The sequence below is a fragment of the Myotis brandtii genome, unplaced genomic scaffold (genome assembly GCF_000412655.1).
Source record: "Myotis brandtii unplaced genomic scaffold, ASM41265v1 scaffold26, whole genome shotgun sequence".
Taxonomy (NCBI): domain Eukaryota; kingdom Metazoa; phylum Chordata; class Mammalia; order Chiroptera; family Vespertilionidae; genus Myotis; species Myotis brandtii.
Window position 1 is genome coordinate 2,038,091 of NW_005359880.1, and position 19,701 is coordinate 2,057,791.

The following is a 19,701-nucleotide window of genomic DNA, read 5'->3' on the forward strand; positions in this document are numbered from 1 at the left end:
ATTAGGCTCATTGGGCTGGAGTGGGAACAAAAATAAACCTGGTGGTTAAAAAAATTTTTTTTGAAAAATCACCCTTTATAATAATATACCTACATTGGGGTGTTAATCGCAGCTATAGCACGAGTTTTTCGCCCACATTTGACTCAGGGTTCTTAGCTTTGGGGTGCCTTTTGCATTCATGTAGTTCTTGCCATGAAATGTTAAGAGAATAGACTGAAATTTACCAGACATTGGGTAACACTATAATCAAGGCTCTATTCAGCAGGGGAAAAAAAAGACCCAGAAGACTCAGCTTCTCCTCACCTCTTGCTTCTGGCTCAGAGCCCTCTCGTTAACTCTCTCGCAGGTACTCTCTCTCTCTCTGCTACTGTGTCTTCTCTTTGCTGCTGTCTGGGTCCCCTCCCTGGGTTCTCTTGTCCCCTCCGTTCTGGCCCCTGCAAGGCTCCGTTAGCTGTTCTCTGCTTTCTCTCCCTACTGCTCCAGGCTGGATTGCTGTTTCTTGCTTCTTTCCCTCTGCCACCCTCAGTCTTGTCCTTTTTCCTTTTTCTGAAGTCCCTCCCACCCACCAGCTCATTGTCTGTGAGACCCCATGGCTACCTCAGTGTTCTCTGCTCTTCCAGGGACCACCAGTTTAAATCTCTGGTGGACTATGCACCCAGGTGCCTGGTACGGCACTGGCATGGTGTGGGCAACTATGAGTCCAGGCTGCATTAATGAGCCTGGCCGTGATTCTGTGGACTTGTCCACTCCAGCTCAGGGCTTTGTACTGGAGTTCCCTGAGTGCTCCTGTCCCACCACATTCTAAGTCATATAAAGTTATTTATTAGTACCTGTGCCCTCTTTGTTTCTTCATTGGAAATACCGTAAGTCTCCCTGATTATTAGGAAAGGGGAATTATTTAATTTCGATTTCTCAGGAAATAATGCAGACCCACTTGAAAAAGGCTACATTCTAAATAAATACATGTTCTCTGAAACAGGATGCGCAGCTTCGTAGGTTGTACAAGCTGCTAGTTGTACTATTTGGAAACGTTACCCAAGTTTCCCCACTAACTGTGGTCACCGAATTTGAAAACTCCTTATCATACCAGGGCCCTAGGGGTCCAAGTTTCTGTCTGCATCTGGTCCTTAGAGACCTCAACCTGATTTTCTGATTCAGATTGATTAAGACCTTGCATCTGTGGACCTAGTCCACTTTTACGTGGCTGAGTTAGCTTCCAAATTATTGTCTCTGGGTGTCTGAAGTGGAAATTTATGGTTTCACTGGTGTAGTTATATAAACTATAGGTGATGGTGCATGCTTATAAATGGCTTGTCAACGCAGCGCTACACAATAGGCTTAATGTATTTGAGCTTATTTCAGTTCCTCAAAATCCGGTGACGCCCATCTCTGGTGACAATGCTTTTGCAGTTTAATATACAGAGGCTTTGTGGCAAGGTTCCATGTAGGAAGGTGGGCTCGTCTTGCTCCCCACGTGGCCGAATGTACCTGTCCCCTACAGAACTGTTTGTCCTGGTGTCTGAGATTTCCGGCAGCTGTGTGTTACAATGCATTCTAACCCAGAGACAAACTCTAACCATGCAGGCTACACTTTAACTTTTTCCTAAACAGTGCAGATTTCCACCTACACATGGCCTGAGGGCATCGTCTCTGCTCATCCCGAGCAGGTGTACAGGAAAGGCCCAGATTTGGAGCTGTCAACTGTGTGTGCTATATGTACTGATGACCCTCAGGAAGGCTTAGGTCCAGGGTAAAGTATAATGGAGCTAAATTTTCATCCTTTGATTAGCAGTACATCCATTTCTGTTCAGTCTTAGTGTGTCCTGGTGTCTGTTCTCTGCCTGTAAACTAAGTGCTGGCTGAATGAGGACTACATCCACACAGTCTCTCCTGCCTGGGGTGTTTCTTCCTCTTCTCTCTTCTCCTGACCTAGCTACACTGGCCTGCTGAATAGAGCCTCATTATGGGCCCCAAAGTCCGCTCTTTGTTTAAGGAACCCTGCCAAGATTGGTAGGCCCTACAATTTGGCCTAGAAATTGTTTCTTCTATGGTATGTTTGCTGACTCCATGTGATTCTTTATATGTGTCTTAAAGAACAAACAGATCCTTTAACAACTTTTTCTACATGAAAACAATCAATTCCAGCAGCCCAGCCCACATGAACCACCCTACAATAACAAAGCAGAGTGTGCGCGTGAAGGAGGAAAAAAAGTTTCGGTAAGGAAACAGATTTTAGTTTAAAATTTCCAAGGGTTTGTAGAAACAGTAAGTAAAATCCCAACCTGAAACTTGAAAAAAAGAGTAGCATTTATTTACTCCAATTAAGAAGAGTCTTTTTTAGTTATTTCCAAATTATTTTTTGAAAACGTGGAGCCAATGTTTAAATCAACCATGTAGATTCTATATGCTGATGTCTGAATATACTTTTAAAGAGTGAACAGGCATCCCTGGCTGGTGTGGCTCAGTTGGTCGAGCATGGTCCTGTGCACCAAAAGGTTGCCAGTTCCCTTCCTGGTCAGGGCACATGCACAGCTTGCGGGCTTGTTCCCCGGTCGGGATGCATATGGGAGGCAGCTGATCCATGTTTCTCTATCTCCTTCTCCCTTTCTCTCTCTCTCAAAATCAATATAAGCATATTTTTTTTAAAAGAGTGACAAGGCAAAAAAAATGTGTTTCCTTTATCTGAGACAAAGGAAAGGTATTCAGATTTTAAAAAGAATTTATTTATAAGAAATCTTTGGCTCCAATATAAGCATGGTATACAAACTGAGTAATCATTTTTTAGGAAAAGCATTATCTCAGTAACATTAGGAATTTGGCAGGACTGTGGCTTGTGGGAACACTGCCCTTGACCAAAGGATGTTGACTCAGGGATGCTGATCTTGGCCTAGGTGAGGGAACAACTATAGCAGTGTTGTTCAATATGGTAGCCTATTTACAGTTCAGTTTCTCAATCACGCTGCCACATTTCCAGTATTCCAGAGCCACTTATGGTTGGTGGCTATGATATTGGACAGCACACATCTAGAACCTTTCCATCTTCACGGACAGTTCTATTGGACAGTGCTGTCCCACAGGATTATTTGCAAAATGAGTCAAGTCCATCTCAGTGGCAAAAAGATAATATTTAGGCAGTACAACCTGTGTCTTTAACATTTCTCACCTGACGACTTCTATGTGGCCATGAGCTGACCTAGGAAAACAGGAGCACTCTTGGTGGAAACTGAGAACTTTGATAAATGTATAACTAAACACAATTGTTGTCACATTTATTGATTTAGCCCATCATATTATCTGAGAACAGATAATAAGCCTGACCAAAGTAAAATGCCTATTAAGATAAGAGTAACATTGATACGAGCCTCAATTATCTTTAAATAACATTTATATACTCACGTAATAAAAGTTACTTATGCAAAGTGTAGAAGTTTGGAAAACACACAAAAGAAAAAAGTAAAATAATGTATAACTCCAACTCGAAGGAAAAAACGACTCTTTATATAATGCTGAGTAGCCATTGTTGCTTGTACTATTAAGCCTAGTTTTTAAATATTTCCCCACTTATCTTCTTCCTTGCTTCTACAACGTTTTCCAAATGAAAATCAATAGAGCCATTACCTTCACTTATTATCACTATGAGCTGCACTTGCTTAAGTGGTTAAACCAAGAGAATTGTTTCTTTCTTGGGGTTTACAAGAAGAATCTTTATCAGTAACTTGATAATTTCCATTTGTGAAACCAAATATATTTGTAAGAATTCACTAGCATGAATGAGGCCAGATTCTTCTAATAAAGCGCTCTCTCTCTCTCTCTCTCTGTGTGTGTGTGTGTGTTGAATATCTTCCCAAAAGAATGTATTGTTATGATTTTTTTGTTTATGTATAGTATTTGTGATTAAAATGTTCCTATTTTAAAAGAAAAAAATTTTATAAGTTTTGCTTTCTTCTCATCTCAATCTTCCATTGGTTTCCATAGAAACTGGGATTGGTGATAGAAAAGCATTGGTAATAGAAATGAAATTATCATAGAGGCAAACTATAGAACTGAAAATTTTGAACTCAGTAATTTAACTAATCTCATCAGTTTTTAGATAACAATCCTATGTATTGAAGAATTGTTTAATAACTAAAAGGTCTATCAATGGTAGTATTATACTGATTACAAAATTCATGAGTTTAGTTCTTTTGGATCAACTTTGACCATTTTATTTCCATTATTATAAAAGTTAAGTTTGTATATTAAATTTATTATACGTGCTTTCTAAGAAGGATTTGGAGAATTTTGCAAAGAAGGCATATGCAAACAGATTGGCAAAGTACAAATTAAAAAAGAAAGCAAACATAATAAAAAGAAAAGAGGAACAATGCCCATTCCCCATGGAAGAGATTTTTTTATTATTAGTTGGCTCATAATTTAATGAACCGTGTCTTCAGCAATAGCTTTATAGCTTATACAGGTGCAGAGTTGATGTGACAGGTTTTTAGAACAACCTTTGCTCAAAGTAGAAAGAATATCAGTAAAGCACTAATTCAATGAAGGCAATTATGTGGAAAAGTTAAAATGATGTAGTCTGAGTATATAATATTTTTTAGGAGCAGGAAAAAGGAAGAGGGGCACAGGGCCTGTGTTCTTGGGTTCTGGTCAGTGAAAACATTGGCATAGTTCTTGCATTTATAAATTCTAGTACAGTGGCAGTCCTAAGGAAGAGAGAGGACTTGAACATATTATCTATCCCTTATGCGTGTTCACCCTTACTAAGCTATTGTGGGTTCTTAGAGTTCCCAGGCAACATTCAGTAAGTATTAACCAATGATGTTGGTTACCTCTAATTTGGTTTTCTAGTGGTCCTACATGTAAACATGAAAAGCTTACTTCTCCTGCCTATTTGTCAAATTGAGTGTTAACTGTTCACATTGTGGTCCAACTCGCCTTCATTTGTGATTGCAGAATTAGAGGTTCTGTCTTCAAGCCTCACATGTCACCGTTTATTTTGTGTTGTTCTGAGATCTGCTTGTGCCCAGTGACATACCATTGCTCTATGTGCTACATACCCGAATGCTGTTGAATGAACCCTCCATCACCAACTTGATTTGTGTTTTTGCCTTCTGCTCACAAAAAGTAGAGAATCCTAGTAATTTCTCTTTGGATAAGGCCACATTCTTGCTCAAGTGTTTGTGGCCATATATCATGGTTGTGCTAGGAGTCAAAATAGAACTTTCAAATAATCTAGAGAGAATAATGCTGATTTCCATTCATTTTGCAATGATGTGTGTTTCTGGAGGCATAGGACACATGGATGACAGAAAAGTCCATGATGAATCCTATTATTCTATTTTAGTAATTTGTTTTTTAAAGCCACTTGTAAAGAATATCAACACCATTTTTAATACCTAGGAGCTGAATTAACTAATTTGAAGCTGATTTCCTTTGTAGTCTATCAAGGGGATGGTTAGGAAAAAAATAAGTTAGTATTAGAAAAGCTAAAAAATTAGTTAATGACTTAGATGAATACTCTTTGGATATTGTTGGAACTGATTGTATATGAGAGCAACATGGAAGTCAAAATGTTTCCATTTAAATATATATATATATCTGTTTTTATCCCCTGAAGGTATAGAGAATTAAATTATAATGTAGATGCTTCTAATTCTTTAGTAATTGAATAAAATTTGAACAGTTAGTAGTGAATATTCTATGCTTAAGTATTCTACAGCCTTTTGTACAGTAAGTACGGAAGCTCTATTAGGCAGTGTCACAGCAACTCAGTTTACCATTTGGTTACACTAATGTGGCTGCTTAGTAGGCTGCTCTGATTTGTCCTTCCAGTCCTGGGTATTGATAGCTCTTGTTAAATAAAGATAAGAGTTAAGTTTCTTTATTCCTTTTTTGTTTCATTCAAATGTTCCTCTTCTAAATTTATTTTCACATTTATTACAGAAGAAAAGCAATGGGGCACCAAATGGATTTTATGCAGAAATTGATTGGGAAAGATACGTGAGTATCAGAAAATGTTTTTTTCTTTGCTAAGTATTTCAGAACTTGAAAATGAGTTGAGGCATTCTTGTATTTAAAATATGACATAGAAATAAGTGAAGCATGCCATCTCGTCAGAAAGTGCCTGGCACGACTAACATGGTAGACAGGCTAAGAGCAGTAAAGGCTGTTAGATATGGGTTCAAGACCTAGCCTCTCCACAAGTCATCTGTATGTGGTTTTGGGATAGTAATTTGCTGTCCAGCAAAAATTAAGTCAATAGTTACTTTGCAAGATTATTGCAAGGATTCAATAAACTAATTATTTGCTCAAAATAGTGTTGTAAGGGAAGATATGAGATATTAAGAAAGGGTGATTTTTAAAAATTTTTTTTACCTAGAAAGACTCTTGTTATATTTTCTAGGATTCTTAAATATGCATGGATGTGATACTCTAAATAAACAAGTATGATAATTAAAATACCAAATTACTCATCAAGCACTACCCCCTCACATCTAACACACAAATCCTAAACTCCAGTGCTGTCCCTGGTCAACATGCAAGTGCTTAATTGAAGCATAATTTTCCTCAAATGTTGTTAGTCCTAAAAACTAATAAGGCCACACAGGAATTGCTATTATAATTATACATTAGATACAACTTTCTCTAAGTAATGAGAAGGGTTTTATTCTTAATACATTCTATCATCTTGCTTTTGGCAGGGAGAGGGTAAGAGCAGAGACAGCCTTACGGAGGATTTGACCTTTAATAAAGGGAAGCCCTAAAGCAGGGGTGGGGAACATCCAGCTGGGGGGCCCTCTAAGGCCCACCCAATAATTTAGTCTGGCCCTGCCAAGGCATTAGGGGTGAATTCATTAAATGTTTGACCAAATATAGCAGGCTAATTTTTAAGTTGATAATTTTGTATGGCCCTCAAATGATGTTATAAATATCCAAATGGCCCTTGGCAGAAAAAAAGGTCCCTACTCCTACACTAAAGTATAAATTGAGATTAACTGGATGAACATTTGAGGAAAGATAATTCCAGGCAATCTGGCCAGCATGGCTCAGTGGTTGAGCATGGACCTATGAACCAGGAGGTCATGTTCAATTCCTAGTCAGAGCACATGCCCGGGTTTTGGGCTCGATCCCCAGTGTGGGGCATGCAGGTGGCAGCCGATCAATGATTCTCTCTCATGATTGATGTTTCTATTTCCCTCTCACTTCCTTTCTGAAATCAATAAAAATATATTTTTTTTAAAAAAAAGATAATTTCAGGCAGAGAGAATGGCATTTATAAGGACCCTGAAATGGAAAAAGAAAAAAACTTGCAGCATTCATATCATAAGTTAACAATGGGTCATAGTACTTACCATAGAATGGGAAGAAGGCCTTGTGGCTGAGGGGGATCAGAAAAGAGAATCTCAAACCTGAGGCTAGAGAGAGGATCCCGAGCCAGGTCATGCAGGAGCTTGTGGGCTACACAGAGGCACTTCACTTTATATTAAAAAAAAAAAGTTTTTATTGATATTGATATTAGAGAGGAAGGGAAAGGGAGAGAGATAGAAACATCAATGATGAGAGAGAAACATAAACATTGAGCAGCTGCCTCCTACAAGTCCCCTACTGGGGATCGAGCCCGCAACTTGGGCATGTGCCTGACTGGGAATTGAACTGGGGACTTCTTGGTGCATGGGTCGATGCTCAACCACTGAGTCACACCAGCTGGGCATGGGCTTTTATTCTGAGTGCAGTGAGAAGCCACAGATACATTTTTAGCAGGTAAGTGATCTTAATATACTTTTATTTAAAAAAAGAAAAAAAGAAAGTAAGCTAAGTAATGAAGAAGGACAGAATGCATTCAGGCCATCTTCTCTCCCCCTGGTCATGGCACTTTCATTGTTTCAGTGACTCCAAAATCTCTCTCCAGCTCTGTTCTCTCTGACTTGCAGGCCTATTACTTCAATTTCAAAAGGGTCATTATTGAACTCTTCTTCACCTTCTTCCCCTCTACAGTGTAGGCTATAGTCTCAAACATCTGGGGTCAAGGAGTGGTTCTGCCATTTGCTGTGTGAGTTCCTTGAGAAATGGCATCTAATTTCTCTTAGTTTCCTTCTTGGTAAATAGAATAATTCCACATATGATTGTTATGAAGGTTCAATGAAATAAAGTGTAGGTCATAGTACTTACCTTATAATAGGAAGTAAAATATAATAACTAATTCTAATCATGCAAACTGTCTTTTCTCTTTCCTGTCTTTTTCCAAAAATATTAGTTGTCTGCTGTTACAATTAGTTCAGCCAGGCGTACCAGCAGTCTCCCAGGATTTGAGGGTAGAAATCCTAGTGTTTTCCTGAACCTTCCCTCTCCTTTTTCTCCTATGATAAATCTGTTAATAAGATTAGCAGTTTGTCCTTCCAAATGTCCTTGATTCATCCCTTCCCACCACCACCAACTTTGTCTATATTATCAGCACATCTTATGGGCATGATGCAAGTATTTTGAATTAGTTTTTTTTCCCTCCATTTCCTTCTGTGCCCAGTCTATCCTGAAGTGTGCTTCCCAAACACCTTGAGATGCTGCTTCCGGCATGACCTCCCCTAAATGAGAAGCTGCAGTAACTATATCAAGTATGAACTCTTCCCCCAGCATGTTGGCCACCCATGGTCCTATTTCCCATTGCCTCTCACTGTACAGCTTCCTTTCCAGTCATGTCATCTGAATAAGGTTATCTGTTTCAGCCTTGGAGGTCTCTTCCTCACCAGTGAGTCCCTTCTGTACACCCCTCTACCTTGGAGGTCTGAATACAGACTCTTCCTCACCAGTGAGTCCCTTCTGTACACCCCTCTATCCCCAAAAGCACATGCAGATTCCTGATTCTTTCAAACCTCACTAATTTCCTCTTCCTTCACACTCCTATCATTGATGTCTTGTGTTTTGTATTTTGTATTTTTGTTTTTATTTTTTGCCTGAGAAATACATTTCAATTTTCCAAAGGACAAGTAATTTCCATTTTATATCCCTTCATGTTGCTGAGCAAAGTCCTTGGCTTATAGAAAATGCATGGTAAATTCTTTCTGAATGTTTCCTTTCATTGACAGTTGTTGACTCCTAGTTTGTTTTCCCAATAGAAAGACTCCCCACATTTCCTTGAATAAATATCTATATATATATACTGCCCAGCATTCACTTCCAAAAGTTAAAATCCTTACCTTCAAAAATAAGAGACATGTTTAGATCCTTAAGTAGAAGGCTCTAGAAGGAAAATGAATAATTCTTTGATTATTGTCAGGATAGTAATTGCATTATGTTCACTTGTATTTTATAGAACTCACCCGAGCTGGATGAAGAAGGCTACAGCATCAGACCCGAGGAACCCGGCTATATCCTTTCTTTCTTTATTTTTTATTTTTTCTCATAAAGCAGTATTATAAATTCAGGTTTTAAAAAGGTGTTGAAATAACCCTAGCTTCCCAAGCCTTGTTGTCCATAATATTAGAGATGAATAAACAGCACAGAGAACAGGCTGATCACTAACAAGCAGGCATTTTGCCTCACTCTATTCATAGAAGAGAGAGAGAAGAGAAAGAGAAAAATGTGCTGAAAAACAATTGTGCACATTGTGGATACTAGGTTGTCTGCTAAAGCCTGATGTGAAAGTGTCATTTATCATGACTGGCAAATACCTGTTACTGTGCTCTCCCCACAGATCATCTCTGGGCAGAACAGGCCACACTCTGAAGCACTTAAAACTCATTACAAATCGTCCATTAAAATGATTTTCCTCTCTCCGTAGAAGGCTCAGCAGTGTGTGTGCTGAGAGTGACACACCAAATGGCTTACTGCAGCAAAAATGTAGGACATTATAACTATTGCTCCTTGAAATTCACCATCCTTAATCTTGTCCCAGGGAAAGATGAATAAATTCTAACCCCTTCCTAATTTACTCTTTTTATTTTTTTATTTTTGTTAATCCTCACCTGAGAACATTTTTCCATTGATTTTCAGAAAGAGTGGGGAGGAGGGAGAGAGACAGAGAGAGAGAGAAACATCAATGTGAGAGAGACATCGATTGGTTGCCTCCTGCATGTGCCCTCAGTGATGCTTGGGAGACTGTAACCGATCAAACCCGGGACCCTTTGGTTTTCAGGGAGATGCTCTATCCACTGAGCCAAACCGGATAGAGCCTGACTTATTCTTTTATTTGTTTGTCTTGCTTTGATTTTCTACCTTCTTAAGGATACTTTTGCCACCACTATGTGCAATCACTCTTGTCTTATACTCATCACTGCCTCCCAGTAAAGAGTTATGTATCTTTAACTGTGTCCTACCTACCAAAGGAAAGCACTTTTATTCTTCAAGTGAATCAGAAGAGGAAGAAGAATCACACAAGAAATTTAATATCAAGATTAAGCCACTGCAATCTAAAGACATTCTTAAGAACGCTGCAACTGTAGATGAATTGAAGGCATCGATAGGCAACATTGCACTTTCCCCATCACCAGTGGTGAGTGGTTTTTATGTCAAGCTTGGGTGAGGTTGGACAAAGAGCTGTGTTCTGCCCATGAGCATTAAGTAGAGCAGATCCTTCTTACGCTGAAGGCTGCCTATGGTCCCCATTTTATGAACTCTAGAACCCTTAAACAGCTTATTCTGGCTTTTGAAAGTTATGCTCATTTTATATTGCATTTCTTATGCTTTTCAAAATAGTAAAAATGCATAGGGCCATATTTCCTTTTTACTTACTTTCCTGCAAGCATTTTCAAAAGAAGAAAAAAAAATTATCCAGACTTACTTCTGCAGCAATTGAAAACAATATAAAGTTTACATACTTACTAATAATGATATTTATTTAAAAACATATCTTACTATCTATTTTTATGACATAGCACATAGGAACTCCTGGGAAGAAAACCAAGAAAATTAATTTTCTTTAAAAACATCTCATTGTTATGCTTCAAAAATATAGTAGTCTAATATTGTCTAAAATTATTTTAAACCTCATAATCTTTATTATATTTTATTATCAAATTGTCTTAAGTACTCTTACCTTTTAGACACCTCAAATACAGGTATGTCTTATTTGTATTATTCAAATTGGTATTTTTTCCCCACAATTTATACTTCCTCCAATTCCCATCTATTAAATTTCTTAAGTTCCAACATTTACAGTATTTTCTCTGTGGTGTTTGATAAATGATACAGTTGTTTTCTAAAAATAGCTGTGAAGAGCAGCTGAAGGCTCTCAAACTAGCAGCTGATATGTTCTTGGCATCTTCTTCAGAGAGATGTGATCTCCCTACAGCATTCCCCCTAAACAAGAAGTTAATAAATGTTGAACCACTTTTGACATGCTTCTGGAAATATCTCAACTAACTTTTCCAAAGGAGTTGTCATCATCTCTCCTTTGATAGATGCCTGCCTGGGATGAATAAAGTCTCTAATGACACCTTCTTCAGTGCTTAGTGCTTATAATGGCCTTTTTCACTACTGTTAGTGACAGCTAAAATGATTGCTAATAGTAATCAACCACAGCAAGTGATGTTTCAGGTCATTTTTAATCATATACTTATATGTTAACTTAAAAAAAGGAGGCATGAAGTATATTAGCTTTTCTCTCTTCTGCATGGAAGATACAGATTTTCACTTACATATTGGTCTGTAATACTAGTGATTTCTAGTAATGGGAGCATTTTAAATGCACACATTTTCACTTTTCAGTTGACATCTTTCAAATCATTTCTCACTTACTGAACCTTTTTTTATTAATTATAAAAATGTATTTAACTGCCTGAAACCAGTTTATATCCTCTTCTCTGTGGGTTGTAATAAACTTACTGGGCATTTGGAAGCTTCCTGAGATAAGTGCAAAAGATAAGTTTACAGGATTAAATGAACAAATTTACATGAAAGAAAACTTACTAGAATTGCCAGACACATGGTAGATATTTGCTGAAAGCTAGTGGAATCTCGGTAAGAAGAAATGCCCTTTATCAGGAAGAATATGTATCTCCCAGTCATCTGCTGGTTATTCCTCCAACCAGAAATGCTGCTGAGGATTCAGCAGGAAGAGGGGCTGCTTCCTCTGAGCCCTCCCAACACCTATTTTAAAGGTGATATATTGGCAGGATGTGGTTAGGACTCTGATGAAAAGATGTTAGGGAAAGCAGTGTAAACTTAAAATGGAGACACTGAGAAAAAGTAATCACAGGGGTAGACTGTTTCTGCATAGCAGCAACACCACAAATCAAAAGACCCTTGGGTCCCCCTACCACCACCATCCCTGCACCCCCAGCTTGTTCCCTCTAATGTGAGAACCTGGCTCTGCCACTATGATTTGCAAATATCTGTGACTTTTTATATTTAGTATAGGAGAATGAGCTGTTATTGCTACTTTAGGAAAAGATAAGCATGTTTCTGGATATACATAAGTATAAAGGGACATTGTAACTGAAACAGTTTTTTGGCTTTAGAATCCTAATACACATCTCGATAATCCATATATACCTATATTTCACATATCCAGTACATTATCTCCAAAAACAGATAGGTAACCTTCTGTAATTCACTTAGTACCATGATAAAAATGGCAAATAATTTGTACAACTTGAGATGTTTCCACCAAAACAGTCAGACCATTTATATATCTATACTTAATTCTGGTGTAAAAAGAGAAATAGAACCTATACCAGTTAATGATACATCAGAATATTTCTTTTAGTCTATGGTTCTTGGCTACAAAAGCATCCATCATTACACTATTAGAAATAGAAGAAATTCCTAATGGTAAGCTATTCATAACAATGACTTATGTTGGATTTCTGGTTTCTATTTCTTTTGAGGAATTTTAAGATTAAACTCATAGATAAAGGATGTTAATTTCTATTCTTATGTTGCAATTTCCTGGAAAATAGCATGCTGCTAGGGCAAAGACTGAACATCACCCAGGTTTTAGTTGTTGATTTGGCTTCTGTATAAGTTATAATATTGGTAGAGCTGTTTTAACAGAGACCAAAATGGTAATGACTTAAACAAAATATATGATTTATTTCTCTCCCACATAAAAGTCAAAGTTGGTAAATAGTCCAGATAGGTAATAAAGTCCTACTCCAGGGATCATTCAAGGACTTTTTGTATTATTGCTCCACTTTTCTAGGGTGCTGCTGCCTTACCACCATCAATCACCTCTATGTTCCAACCTTGGGATGGAGGAAATAGAAAATAAAAGTCAAGTGGTTTCCTTTAAGCCTTTAACCCAGTGGTTCTCAACCTTTCTAATGCCGCGACCCTTTAATACAGTTCCTCATGTTGTGGTGACCCCCAATTTCATTGTTACAAATTGAACATAATTAAAGCATAGTGATTAATCACAGAAACAATATGTAATTATATATGTGTTTCCCGATGATTTTAGGCAACCCCCGTGAAAGGGTCGTTCGACCCCCAAAGGGGTCGCGACCCACAGGTTGAGAACTGCTGCTTTAACCAGAAGTTGCACCCATCACCACCACTCAGATCTCATTGTACATATTTTAGTCACATGGCCACATTAGCTGAAAGGGAGTCTGGGAAATGTAGTCTTTGGCTAGATAGCCATGTAACAAGCTAAAATTGACAAATTTTGACTAACAGACAAATGAGCTTTTAGATATTGCATACTGGTGTAGACAGTGACAGTTTCTGCCACTATGCCTTAAATAATTTCATATTGCTTTTGAAATTCAGGCAGGAAAGGAAATTACTTTCCTATTTACCTTCAGATTATTCCCAGAATCTAGGAAATTTTCTTTTACAAATTTCTAATCACTAATATCTAAATACCAGTGCTGCTGTACTATATGATAGCCAGCAGCAGGATGAACAAAAACAAATTTAATTAAAATACCTATGTTTTTGGTTGATAAAGACTCTTCCAAGAGTAATAGTGTTCCATCTGTCTTACAGCATTTAGTGTTTTTTGAAGCAGGCTGTTTCACTTTTGAAAGAAAGTTATTAAATCCAAAATGCTGTCTCCATGTAACTTTTGTCTTTGGTTGTAGTTTTGCTCTTTAGAGGATGAACAAAGTACAACGCACCTTATTTTATCAATGGGTTTTCCATGAAACAGACTGATTCCAACTCCAAGTTTAAGTATAATGTGCAGGATGTTTATTAAGGAGTGACCTTGTTTACAACACCGGTGGGCATAGGGAGAAGTTAAGCTAAGCTAAGCTGAGCTGAGCACACGAAGGAGCTCCAGAGGTGGAATGACCCTTCAGGTCAGACCTGAGTTTGGCTGAGATTAATAACCCTCATACTATTACATCAATCAGTACTTTGATATGGGCAGGCTAAGAAGAGGTGTGACCTTGGGCCAGGTCGCTCTCTGCAGCTGAGGCAGAGCCTGAAGTGTGAATAGTTGAAAGCTGTCATACAGTAGCACTCTCAACAGCTAGTATGCGAAGCCCTTCTGAAGAAAAATCTACATGGCACAATTTGGTGTTCCCCCACAAACCCCCTGTATCTGGCATAGATCCTTTATATTTCATCACCATTCAATAAATGCTGTGTGTGTGTGTGTGTGTGTGTGTGTGAATGAACAAATATATGAATGGGACCAGGCCAAGGACAGAGCACTGACATGTCACTACCATCTAGTTTTTTGGCTATCTATTGATAACACAATCCAGCCTCCCTCATTCACCATATGATGTTTCACCCAACTGTGCCCTCATCCTGGCCACATATTCCCATTTTGTTTAGACCAGTGATGAACAAAACTGAGATACATGGAATTTCTACAGCTTTGCCAGACCAGAAGAGAGAGTGGTGGGTTTAGCTTGCCATTCCGTTTGACTACTTCTTTGCACTGGCACCTAAGATTACCACCTTCTTTTCAAAGTGTGTTATGGCCATCTGCTAAAATAATTTGTTCTAGAATTTGGGGTTAATAGAAAGCAGCTGTGTAGTAAAGAAAGAGCATAACATACGGATTCAGACCCAGGTCTGCCATGTTCTATCTGTGTAACCTTAGATAAGCCCCACAATTGCTCTGAGCCTCTATTCCTCTTCCTTGAAGTGAGAACAATAACAGTCCTTAGGGGATTTTTGTGCAGATTACTTTCAGTCTCTGGCAGGGTCAAATCTTACTTGACTTTTTGTCCCCAAGCTTAGTTTAGCACACTGCATGGCATACACTAGGCATTCAGTTAGTTACTCAGTAAATGACTGAATGAACAGAGCATACAGAATATCCTAGTAACAGTACTTGATGCATAATTGGTGCTTTGAAATTGTTCATTTCATCATTACTGGTTAGGTTAGGGTTTTTCAGAGAAACAAAACCAACGGGATATATGTATATATGTGTACATATATCAAGAGATTTGTCAGAAATTGGCTCACACAGATATGGAGGCTGAGCAGTCCCACAATATGCTGCCTGCAAACAAGAGACCCAGGAAAGCTGGTGGTGTAATTCAGTCTGAGTCGAAAGCCTGAGAACCGGGGGACTGGTGGTATAAATCCCATTCTGAGGACAGAAAATGAGATGGCCAATCTCAGACAGTGAGACAGGAAAGGTGAATCCCTCCTTTCTCTCTGCCTTTTGTTCTATTCGGGCCCTCAATAGATTGGATAATGCTCACCTACATTGGGTGTGTAGTAATTCAAATGCTAATCTCATTAGGAAATACACTCACAGACACACACAGAAATGTTTAGTCTGAGTACCCCATGGTTAGTCAAGTTCACAAATAACATTAACCATCACACTAGTCTAGTCTATATATATATATTTATTTTATTTTATTTAACTTTTGCCCTTATTGAGAGTATGGCTTTGCTTCCCCATTTCCCATCTCCTGTCCTGAAAGCTGTCTGTGTTTTCCTGTCTGAATTATAATACTCATGTCAAAGCTTGAATGCAGTTAAAGACGTTTGGCTCTCTTGCCCATCTTGGACTTTAATTCTGAGCCAAATCTGATTGACCTTGATGAACTACTTTTATGCCAGGTTTTTTGGTTTTGTTTTATTTGTTTTGCATACTGGACATTTGGGATTGATATTTTTTTAAACACAAATAGAAACTTTGTATTTATCTGCTGAAAAAACTGGCATATCGTGGGAAAGATGTTGGAATCTGATAGACCTGAACTCAACCTCTTGCCAACAGTACTGCTTAGGAAAGTTTCTTAAACCTATTTGAGTCTCAGAATCTTCGTGTCTAAACTGGGAATAATAAACACCTACCTGCCCTACAAGGTGGTTGTTGGGATGTCCAATTCTTTCTGTGAGTGCAACGTAAAGGACATTCATTCCCCCTAAAGAAGGAAATAGAAACTGAGCTATCAGATGAGTAATGCTGCCTGCTTCTCTTTGTACCACTCTCCCTACATTCAGGGTAGAAGCAGATCTCCATTACACCTATCAAGGATGGCTTTGTTCTTAAAAAGTAAAAGTGTTGCCCTAGCTGATTTGGCTCAATGGATAGAGCCTCAGCCTGCGGACTGAAGGGTCCCGGGTTCAATTCCAGCCAAGGGCACATGCCTGGGTTGTGGGCTCGATCCCCAGTAGGGGGCGTGCAGGAGGCTGCCAATCAATGATTCTCTCTCATCATTGATGTTTCTATCTCTCTCTCCCTCTCCCTTCCTCTCTAAAATCAATAAAATATATATATTTTTTAAAAAAGTAAAAGTGTTTTCTGAAAGGGACTAAATAAAATAATGGTGTAAGATTGAACTATAAGAAATATGCCCTTATAAAAACAAAATGAGAATTCAACATATAATTGAATGCAATTCCGTTTAAGGTAATAAGAAGGAGATGGAAATAGACACTTATTTCAATAATGTCACAATTACTCGAATAACTAGGCTCTTCCTCTTAAATGGTTTGCCTTGGGCAACTTATAAAACTGATGCCTCTGTTTCTTCATCTATAAATCAAGATAATTGTCATACCTACTTCATAGGGCTATTGTGAAGATTGAATGAATATCATAATAGATACTACATTCAGAGATTATTTTATTGTTGTTAGAATTATCTGCAAAGCCTTAAGGCACATTTGGAAGAATATCATTAATAGTGATAAATCAGGAAAACCAAATAGCCAAAAGTCGTTTAGAGCCAAGATTAGTAATTACCCTGAGCATGAAACTGAGAAAATTAATAAAAGAACATTTTTCTAATGCCTAGGAATGGTTTGGGAGGTAATTCCAGAAGTACTCCTAAATTGTTTTGAGTAAAATCAAAATCCCCTAAACAAATATGGAGACTCTATTGAAGGCTAGCATTCACAGTGGGATCCTATATTATGTCTCCTCCCCCCACCACTAAATTTATTTCATGAAGAATTGACATCATTTCTCAACCTCCTTCCTTTAAGTCAATTCACCAAATATTACAGAAGCACCTTCCATGTAGCAGACACTGAGAGCTAACATCAAAAATTGGATAGACTTTGTCCAACCTTCTTGTTAAATGCTGCTAGAAATTTATCAGAAAACAACAAATAATAATGTTGCTAACAACACAGAGAAGCTGAAATTCCCCTTGTGGTCCAAATCCCTGCCTGTCTTCACTTCAATTTCCTGACTGAAAATGTGGTTTTCTGTGGTCAGCTTCACCTCTGGCTTCCATTTCAGTCTCCTGGCTTCCTCATGCCTCCCCGGCTGTCCAATGTGGACACCTCTATTTATCCTAGAACCTTCAGGGAGTCCTATCTCTGCCACATCTTATTACTTTTGTTATTTGGTGAGCCAAGAATCACCACTCACTCACCTTAAGAAGTTGTCCATGTACACTAATAAAAGAGAAAGATGCAAATTGACCATACCTTTGTGATGCCCCACAGCCAATCAGGAGTGAGTATGCAAATTAACCCAACAAAGATGGCGGGTTAATTTGTATACGCAGACGCTGAGCGGCCGGGGGCGGGGCAGGACGCTTGTGTCATCGCCATGGTGACGACACAAGCATTCCACACCGCCCCAGCCGCTCCAGGCCTCTGGGCAGTGTGGGAAGGCAGAAAGGCGGCTCCGGGCCAGAGCCAAGGCAGAAAGGCGGCAAGGCGGCTCTGCCGGAGCGAAGGCGGTGCCAGCAGCCAGGGGAAGGAAGGCCCATTCTTGCACGAATCTTTGTGCATCAGGCCTCTAGTAAATAAATAAAATTTTAAAAAATGCCATGTAAAAAAAAAAAAAGTTGCTTCATATACAGTAACTCATTTATCTTCACCACAACCCTATTAGATAGGTACTATATATTATCCTCATTTTACAGATAAGAAAATCGAGGCATAGGATTAATTAGCTCACCCAAGGTGTCATAGCTAGTAAGTGAAGCTGCTGAGAGATTTAAACTCAGAAGGTCAAGTTTCTAACTCAGAACTCTTAACCACTATGTAACACTAATTTGATAAAAGCTATTGGCTCTTTTTCAAGAGGAAAAATAAACATCTCATTAGCTCAGCTAAAACATCTTACACACAATTTCTGAGCATTCACAACCCTTCGAAGGTTGTCACTTTGATGGAACCTAAAGGGCTCATGATCCCAGCTCGGAAGCCCACCTCCCAAGCTTTCTTCCCAGTCAATCCAAAGACTCACCTTTCCATGGTATGTCATGTGTTGTTCCATGTGACGACAGCAAAGCTGAGCTAACCAGTCAGGCCTAATTGCTCTGTGTCATATATGATGTCTAGTTTATGAAAATGTTCTTGTTTCATATTAAGACTCCATGAACCTTAAAGTGTTAAGGAATAACACCTCATATTTATATGGCTCATATATTTCAGTTCCCCTGATCAATCAATCAGCAAGCATTTTTATATCAATGATTCATTTTAATAATGGTTTACATTTTGTCATCATGATCAGAAAGATGGAATGAGCAGTCACACTATTAAGCAGGCAGAGAGATGGGGATCACCCCATTTTAAAGAAGAAACTAACTCAGAAAGATCAAGAGGCTGCTGAAGGTTCAAGGGCCAGGACTCTGGCAACAGCCTCCTTTCTGCCAAGTTAAAAACACAGTATGTTTTCTCATCATCAAAGTAAGGATCTATGATTCATTTACCTTTAAGATCCCTTTGAGCTTTAATACTATGCTGTGTTTTCTAGCCTAAGAGGCTCTGTGGGAGGCTCTCTGGTTTATGGACAGGTTGGGGATACAAGGGGACCAAGGAAAAGAATATTTCTTTGAAGCACATTGTAAAACAGGAAAATCATAGGCTTTTGAGTCTGTATATTATTATCTGTATGTTAATTACCCAAAGTTTCTTAACTTAGAGCCTCAGATTCTAAATCTGTATGAGAACAGAAATATCTACCTTCTCAGGATGGATGTAAAGATGACATGAATGTATGTTTCAAAATGCCCAGTTCAGACCCTGTAAGTATCATTTCCCTTTTCAGCTCTGTTTTCCTTGTCCTTAAGTTAAGAGACTTGTGGGAGGCAGAAAGATAACAATAGGGAGGGAGGTCTTGTGCAAAGTCAAAGAGAAGAGGACTGGTAGAAATGATGTGAGGGTAGGTGTTGACCTCTCCTAGCATATATGCTAGTGCCTCCTCCCATCTCCTGTAAAATTCAGTGATACAAGGAATCAATTTGACATGGAGTTATGAAGGAGCAATTTAATCTTGTTCCTGGAGATTTGCAATCCATAATGGAGTTATTTAATAAAAAAATATGGGGAGGGGGGAGACAGCTTTGAACGGCAGACATTCTGGTGCTTCTTGCCTATTCCAGG

General features: G+C 38.6%; 1 protein-coding gene across 1 annotated transcript in view; it reads left to right on the forward strand.

The window, feature by feature from the left end:
• Positions 1-19,701, forward strand: part of SGIP1 (SH3-domain GRB2-like (endophilin) interacting protein 1) — a gene marked incomplete at its 3' end in the record, with an annotated part of 214,489 nt that overhangs the window by 115,476 nt on the left and 79,312 nt on the right. Inside the window, exons 5-8 of the mRNA XM_014541067.1 lie at positions 263-346; positions 5,938-5,994; positions 9,302-9,356; positions 10,305-10,480. Of these exons, the coding sequence (XP_014396553.1) occupies positions 263-346; positions 5,938-5,994; positions 9,302-9,356; positions 10,305-10,480 (372 nt within the window). The remainder of the gene's footprint in view (positions 1-262; positions 347-5,937; positions 5,995-9,301; positions 9,357-10,304; positions 10,481-19,701) is intronic.